Below are 7,980 nucleotides of genomic sequence, written 5' to 3' on the forward strand. Positions count from 1 at the left end.
CCTGGCATCAGCACTACAATGGAGTTGTGGAGATGCCAAGGGCGGCTCCAGGGCTATGTGTTTACCCAGGCGTGTTCAGGCCTGTTCTCTTGGTACAAGAAACATTTTTTACATGTCCTTATGATGAGGCTTCCAGCAGCCCAAGGGACCCTCAGGAGCAGTGTCTGTCGTGACAGAAACCGCTTGTGGCATCTGGTTGGTTGGTGGAAGGTCTGTGCAGTGGAGTTACTAGCAGGCATTCTAAACTGCCATCCTAGGATTTCATTAACAAACTTTTAAAAGACATAATGAATTAACCTACTGAGAGCATTAAGCTTTAAAAGTGCTGGGTTTGAACTGAAAGAAGTTAGATGAAGCTCTCTGCCTGCATCCTGCCAAGGCAGAGTCCCACTTGATGAGTAATGGTGGATATGTACTAGTATCTTGGAACTTAAAAAAAAAAAGATATTTTAACTCCTGTTGGGTACCTACTTGATTTGAATAGGTGTTGGGAGATGTTTAATGCCCAGACAGCAGTTACCTGTGGATGTGTTTTGTACCACACATACTCTTTATTTTACCCCTTGAAAGGACAGAGGAGCTGGAGACACCCAGCCAGGGATGGGCACAAGAACCAAACCCCACTGTGACAGAGACAAGGCCAGTGAGGCACCAGCTTTGGGGTGGGGGGGATCTCTGAGGATGGGCTGTCATGGCAGGTGCCTGGGTCGGATTGCTGCCTGGAGATGGAGGTTTGGGAGTGTCAGGGAGCTGAAGTCCCTTGGTCAGGGCTGGATGATGTGATGACTGTCTCCTAAAAATGAAAACCAAACCCAGAATGGTCCAAAAGGCCTTAAAAGGCATAAAGAATTACAAACAGGGATTTAGCACTAACAAAAGAGTATCTTAATTAGATCTCACAACCTGTAGAGGAACACATTGGATTAAAATGAAACTGAGCTTTGTGCTCTCGGGGTTTCAGTGTGAGAATGGAGAGGAACTATTCACATTTACAATTTGTGAGGTTGGATTGCTTTTTCTCTGAATTTGTCTTTTTAACTTTTTACCTTGTCAGAAAATTATGAAAAGCTACTGGGATGACATATTTGGGGTAGTTCTTATCACATCATGTTGCAGAAACATTTGCATGGTTTTGGAAACATGGGTAGAGTTTCCTATTTAATCCTCTCCTTCCAGGTTAACTCCTTTCTTCCTGTGGTGTCCAGCCTGGCCCCCACTCATCAACCTGCCTTTGGCTTCACTACCAGTGATATTTTCTCTTTGTGAATTTCTATCAATATTTAATACAGTGGTGTCAGTTTTGCTGTAAGATGAGAGGAACTACTAGAAACCTTGAATTATACATCATGTGGCGGGGGGAAGCTGCAAGTGTTTTCTTTTGGACCTAAAGTTCTTGGAGCTGATCTCCAGGACCTGCAGCTTGAAATCCCAGTGATGGATGAGCCCCAGAAGAAACTCAGCCAGCGGCACGAGGGACGGCCCCGCAAGGTGAGGTTCAAAATCTCGTCAGCCTACAGTGGCCGAGTGTTAAAACAAGTCTATGAAGATGGGCAGGAGCTTGAACCCCCGGCCAAAGAGCACTCACGGCGCTTCCTGCGCCAGAGCTTCGAGCCAGGGGACCATTTCTGCGGGGCCGGGGAGGTGCCAGAGAACAGGTTCTACTGGCCCACGGCCCTGACTGCCCAGAGGATCAGCATACTCCGAGAGGATCAGAAACACGGGCTCGCGGGGACCTCGCCCCTGCTCAGCAACTGCCAGCCCGACGCCAGCCACTGCAGGGTAAGTGCTGCCAGGGCTGTCCCCTCTCTGGGGACCAGCCTCAGGCTAAGACATTCCGGAGCAATACGGTGACAGGAGCCTCACACTGCAACCTCATCCAGATAAAACTGTGTTGTCAGGCCAGGACTTGAGAAGGGTGGTTGTAAATCTCCAGCCATTATTCCAGGAATTCTGTATGCTGAGTATGCCACACGTGGCAGGATCCTCAGGGTCTGCAGCATTGCAGGCAGGAGGGAACAGCATCTGCCAGCTGTGCTCCAGCTGTGCTCCAGCCGTGCTCTGGCTTCTCCCAGTGCTGATCTGCATCTGTCCATTGGGTAAAACAGAACATTTCCATATATATTGATATCTGTGCATAGGAATCCTACTGCATCTAGATCAGTCAATTATAAGGAGCATGTTAAGTTAATTAGGTGTATTTAAAATATTAAAGTTGTGTGACTTCAGCTGGCAGGAAGCCAGTGCTGCCATCAAGGTACCAGGTATCTGCATCCTCTGGCAGCCAGAATTCCTCTTTGGCTACTTTGACAATCCCCGCTTAGTTTCATTGGCTATTTTCTTAACATATAATTAATGCCACTGATAGAGAAGTGTTTCTTTAGTCCTAATAAAGAGGCAGTACATGCATGATATGTGTAAATACTTTTTATGGCCTTGATTTGAACACACTGAAAGTCTGTTAATTTCTGGCACTCATCAAAGCTGTGTGTGGGAAACCCAGATGGCTGATATTTGACCTGGTGATAGACTGGACATGTAGTTTGCCTGAAAACATCAGGCCACGATGAATCTCTCCTGCCCAAAGACAGTGCAGTTCTGTGATCTTATCTACCCCGTTAATTTGTTTTGCATTCTTGGGTAACGCTCCTCTCCCTCCCCAGTCTCCCCAGCCACAGATACCTTGAGTACCCGCATTGTCCAGTACCAGCTCGTGTTGCATCACCATGCACTTGGTGTTTGGAGACGCCGTGTCTGTGTAACACTCACCAGGCTCTCACCTTCTGCAGGTGGGGAGGGCTTGTGCTCACCTGCCTCCCCCTCATGTTTCTCCCCACAGGGAAGCAGGTGCCCCCACTGCCAGGAGGGCACCAGCCACCTCATCCCAGCTGGTGTGACTCAGGGCGTTTTTTAGGAGAACATCTCCTTTTGCATGGCCTCTTGACACAGACACTTGCTCAGAGTGAAATATGAAGAGTGTGTAAAACAATAGGCCCCAGTAACTCCATATGACACCCAGAGAGGGGGGGAGGAGGGACCAGATCAGCAAAATGCTGCTCTCAGGGAAATGTTTGACCATGCCAAGTTTAGCTTTAAAATGACTAGAAAAAAAAAATACACATTCACCCATTAGGGCTGTACCTCCACCAATTTGCTGGATGCTCTGGGGGTGGTCATGGGAGCTGGCCTGGTGGAGGGGATGCTCTTCTGGAAGCCCAGGGACCATCAGTGTTTGCAGAGTGAGTTTATACTGGTGAGACACTGGTAAGTTCCTTCTTCAGACTTCCCCAGTTGTAGATTTTGGCAAGATCATCATCTACACCAATAACCTGAAAATCATCCGTGCACCGATGGACCAGAAAGAGCTCATGAGAAGAATCATCCAGACAGAGGGAATAAATGACTGGACATTCATGTGCCAGGAGAGGAAAGAAAGATTTAGTGGTGGACATAAAAAAGATGTGGAGAATAAGGTCACTTGCATCCAGCATGTGCAGGTAAGAGAAAATGGAAAGTGCTTTTTCCCCTTAGCCCTGGTCAAACCACCCAAGCCCCATCCATCTCTGTATCTGGCTCCTAACTAAGTTTGGATAAAAAGCACCACTTTGTTCCTCATTTCCCTCAGGAGATAATGACCAACACTGTGCTGAGACTGTGCTCTGGGGGCAGAGGTGCTGGTTCCAGATGCTCATGTCTCCCACTGATTTCTATCCCTGGAGATGGCTGGTATTTACATAGCTTGGCCGGGCTCCAGCCCTTGTCACCCCTCCCCATGGGATAAGGGCAGGCCGGAGTTTCTCCAGCCTGACAAGGCTAAACACAGCTGCTCTGTGGCTGAGACTGCTTCAGGCTAAAATTTTAGTATCAGCTGAAATAAGGTTGTGCCTTACGTTTGCTTTCTCACGGGGGAGCCTTTGTTGGTCAGAATCCCCATTAGTCTGACCATGATTTGATCCCACAAAACCTAATGTTGTCATGTGGAGGTGATACAGTTTCATGGAACTGAGTCTGGCCTGTACTGAGTGTGGGTCACCACGGTCCTTCTGCTCCCAGGAATTTCAAGGTGGGATTTGAAAGAGGCTGCCTGGCACATTGGGAGAGAGGCAGGCACAAAGGACGGCTTGAAAGAAGGTGTGCATGTTGGTGATGAGGGATTTGGGGAGAGAGGGTGATGAGCAATTCCTGAAGAAATGAAGTGTGGCTCAAACCTGAGGCTACAGAGTGGAAATGGTGTGATAAGAAATGACAGGAGGATGGGTGGAGCTGTGCGGAGGAGAAAGATGAATTTGGAGTATTGTGTTACAAGCCCAGTCACATTAACTTCTCCTTTTTCCCAAGTTGTCCCCAAGCATGTGGGAGCCTTTTTGTCAAAGTCCTTGCTTTGATTGTCATAGGCAGAGTGGTGTGTCAGGAGCAACCGTGATGGCAAAGAGCAGAAGACAGGATTTCCCTCTTTCAAGAATGTTCCTGACTTTGGTATCTCACACCCACAAACAGGTTTTTTTCCTTTCTCTGCTTCAGGAGGGCCATGCTGAACACGGCTGTTCGCAGTGCAAAGGCTCAGGCTGTGCTCCCTGCTCACTGTGCCACGGAAGCAAGTTCTCAATGCTGGCAAACAGATTCAGGGAGTCCTACCGGGCCCTGCGGTGTCCGGCGTGCAACGAGAGCGGGCTGCAGCCCTGCCGCATCTGCGCTGCCTGAGCCGGCTGCCAGCGCCGCCGCCGGCCTTCGGGGAACACCTGCGACTGTTTCACCTTCCAGAAGTCTCACTATGACGAGTTTTTAAAAGATGGGAAAGGCACTCTCTACCTATCTCACTGTGGGTGTGAAACTGCACCTCTGCTCCCAGCCATTCCTGCAGCCTGCCCTGTGTGCCTGTTGGAGCCGGGCTGACCCAGTGTCTGCAGGGTGGACGTGGCCCTGACACCAGATGCAGGGCAGAGGCATCCCCGACCCAGAGGGAACATTTGGAGGTAAAGCACCTGTGTAAATGTCTCTGCACCTGGAACTGGGCTGAAACAGTCCCTGTGCTGGCACTGTCCCTCCCTTGAGTGCTTGGTGCCCGGCACAGCCAGGTGTGACCCACTGGGTGCTCTGTCAGAGGGAGTTGGGGCAGTGTCAGCACCGTGTCAGGTGTTGGTACCAGTCCAGCTGCACAGTGGGTACTGGGGCCAGTCAGTTCCAGTCCAGGTCTGTGCTCCGTTTGTGCCAGCAGTGCCTCTCTGGGATTTGACTTGCCGAACACTGAAAACGGCACTGCCCTTGCAGTTCTCTCTCTGTGCCCTGCAGGGTCACAAGCATTTCCTGAGGTTTTGCTGATCTTACACCTGCTTCAGTGACACAGTGATTCCTTTGGGGTCTGATTTATGGAGGAAATTGAAAACCCTTCCCAAATCTGGAGGTATGAAGAACATATGTGATTTTATTATTATAAATAGAAGTTATTAAGTTTTTAGTCTCCCTACAAGGAAGGGCTGTGAACTAAAACTCCCTTGGATGCTGCTCAGTACTTCTCAGGACCGGGCTGAGGGTGAGCAGGACAGCTCTTGCTTAATACTAATCCCATGTTGTAATCTGCAGCAGGTAAACTCTAATTAGTGAGATGAAGCAATGATGGGGATCCTTTGCAGACTGCCACTGGTGCACAGAGCACAGGGGCTGTGAGAGCCTGAGGCAAGCAGGGGAAACGGTATTTTCTCTCTAAAGCATTAACTTATTAGTTTTTATATTCAAGAGTAATGTCAGTGCAGCCTTAACTCCCATATTACCTCTGAGACCCCGATGACTTAGAGGCTGCTCACATGTGCTTCACACTGAGGCTGCAAGCCCAGGCAGGGTAATTTATGGCCAAGTTTCTCTTTTCCTGTGATAGGTTACAAGGTTTCCCCACAGTACTGAAATTATTCAAAATAATACTGTTTTAGCTCCTAAACCTCCACATTTCTTCTGCTGAAATTGTGCTGTGGGTACTGAGGGTTTATTTTTTTAAAAAGAGCATCTATCTACAGGAGATACTTGATTGGTTTCATTCATCATATTGGGATCTGCAATGTGGAAAAATGTTGTCCTTGGGGTATCACTGAGGGCAGGTGAGACTTCCCAAATCAGAAATTGCTGTCAGGCAGATCTCTTCCCTCAAATATGACCTGTTTGATCTCAGTTTGTTGGGTTTGTTGGAGAGTTTGCTGGCTTACGATAAGAAAAAGTAACCAGGCAAAATTGCCTGATAGTGTTTACAATAAAACTGGATGCAAATATGCACTTATAAAATCAATATTTATTGTTCTTTGGTAATTATAATGTTTCTCAACCACTGTCACTCCTCCTGGCTGTGTCAGCTGTTCCCATCATGCAGAGATGTCACTGGGGCGATACCTGCAGCTGGGAGCTGAGCTCTGCCCTTGCTCAGTCCTCGCCCCACAGGTTCCAGTGTCCTGGAGACTGTGGACCAAGCAGAGAAAGGGGATTTGCTTCCCCAGCTTCCAATGTACTCCTTTTACTTTTGGTAATATGCTGACTTGATTTACCCAATAAATGCTCTTATTCCACGTGGCAAAAATTTGAACTTTCCTACAGCATTGTGGTGAGCTGACTGTCGAGGCAGTGGGTCACTTGTCACGTGTTGCTGGTTTTATTTCTGCTGCATTCAGAGGCATCCCTCCATCCCCACTGGGCTGGTGGCACAGGGTGGAGGGCACGAGCTGAGCCCCAGCACTGCGCTGCTCCAGCCTGGTTCTGTCAGCAGCTCAGAAGCACAAACCTGGCTGTGGCCATGGCCCAGCTCTTGTGGGCAGAGCTGAGGCACTCGCTGGCAGCCCGGGCAGTGCCCAGGACTCTGACTGATGGGCAGTGCCACAACAACCTGCACTCTGCAGCCTGGCTCCTGCTGCTGCCATCCCGGGAGCTGGAGAGTAAGTTCTGCTGGGTAACCTTTTATCAAAAATTGTCAGATCTTTAAAAACTGCATTACTTTATGGGTCAGGGTAGGAGTGGAAGATGTGCTGCACTTCTGCCAAAAAATAACAGGCTTTTTCTGTTTGCTGAAAGCCCGGAAAGATGTCATTGGACTTGCTGAACTCACCAGGCATCTGCATGTGATCTCAGTGGGGTCAGCTGAAGTGTCCATCTTGTCAGAGAATGATGGATGAAATACAGGAATCTCTAAAAAATGTGATGGCATGGTTTTGGTTTAATTGATCACCTGTTTTTTTTCTGGTGTTTAATGGCTCAATAATAGAAGCAGACCATGGAGTGGCTGTGTGCCCTGTACCAAAACCCAAACTGTCCTGTATGTGATGTTCTTTTATAAAGGAAAAACCCAAATATCCTCACAACTGCCAGGACTTTGAACAGTAAACACAGGCAAAGATGCTTAGTCTGGAGTCTATTTCTCTTGTTTTTGTTAACTTTCTACAGCTGTTCTTGTTTTGCCTTAGAAGAGGAGCACTCAAAAAGGCATTTAAGGGTTTCTCTAAAGAAAAAACAGAACCAAAAGCAAAAAAGCAACAATTTCTTCTCTTGTCCTGCTGCAGAGCTCCAGAGCTGTGTTTCTAGCAGGCTCGGGCAGCCTCATTCACTGACTGTTGTTGGCTGCCACACCATGGTGAACTGATGGATGTGCTCTGAGACATGCGTGGGGAAACTTGGAGCAAAGTTGGAAAAGAGAAGTCAGGGCCACCTCGTGCTGATTTTCTCAGGTGTTTGGCAGTTCAAAGTGAAAGACAAAGCAGAGTTAGTGCTCTTCATTGTGAAGGGTTTGAACCAAAGCAGAAGTGCAAATGGAATTGTTTCCTGTGATGCATGCCTCTATTTGGGAAGGGTAGTTGGGGTGACAGTGACAGCCAGGAGTGCAGAACTGGAAGATTAAAAGAATACTCATTTGTACGTGGTGGCGAAGTGTGTTGCCTGGCTTTAACCCAGAACGCAGTAGGATTGAAGAGGTGATTCCCATAGTTACTAATAAATGCCTTGGTTAAAGCTGTC

At 48.2% G+C, this 7,980-nt stretch overlaps 1 protein-coding gene across 1 annotated transcript; it reads left to right on the top strand.

Annotated features, from left to right (window-relative positions):
- The first annotated feature begins 1,398 nt into the window (after positions 1 to 1,398).
- GRXCR2 (glutaredoxin and cysteine rich domain containing 2) lies at positions 1,399 to 7,721 on the top strand. Its single transcript, XM_032125407.1, has 3 exons — positions 1,399 to 1,779; positions 3,279 to 3,494; positions 4,519 to 7,721. Exons 1-3 carry the CDS (start codon positions 1,435 to 1,437, stop codon positions 4,696 to 4,698), a joined length of 741 nt encoding a protein of 246 aa, XP_031981298.1. The 5' UTR covers positions 1,399 to 1,434; the 3' UTR covers positions 4,699 to 7,721.
- The last annotated feature ends 259 nt before the right edge of the window (positions 7,722 to 7,980 follow it).

This window comes from Corvus moneduloides, chromosome 15, assembly GCF_009650955.1.
Source record: "Corvus moneduloides isolate bCorMon1 chromosome 15, bCorMon1.pri, whole genome shotgun sequence".
In the NCBI taxonomy this organism is placed as follows: domain Eukaryota; kingdom Metazoa; phylum Chordata; class Aves; order Passeriformes; family Corvidae; genus Corvus; species Corvus moneduloides.

Excerpts from the sequence above, each read along its gene's own strand:
- GRXCR2 (XM_032125407.1), top strand. The coding sequence starts at position 1,435 with ATGGATGAGCCCCAGAAGAAACTCAGCCAGCGGCACGAGGGACGGCCC. Across the intron at positions 1,780-3,278 it reads CCGACGCCAGCCACTGCAGG|ACTTCCCCAGTTGTAGATTT; the intron begins GTAAGTGCTGCC and ends TTCCTTCTTCAG. Across the intron at positions 3,495-4,518 it reads CTTGCATCCAGCATGTGCAG|GAGGGCCATGCTGAACACGG; the intron begins GTAAGAGAAAAT and ends TCTCTGCTTCAG.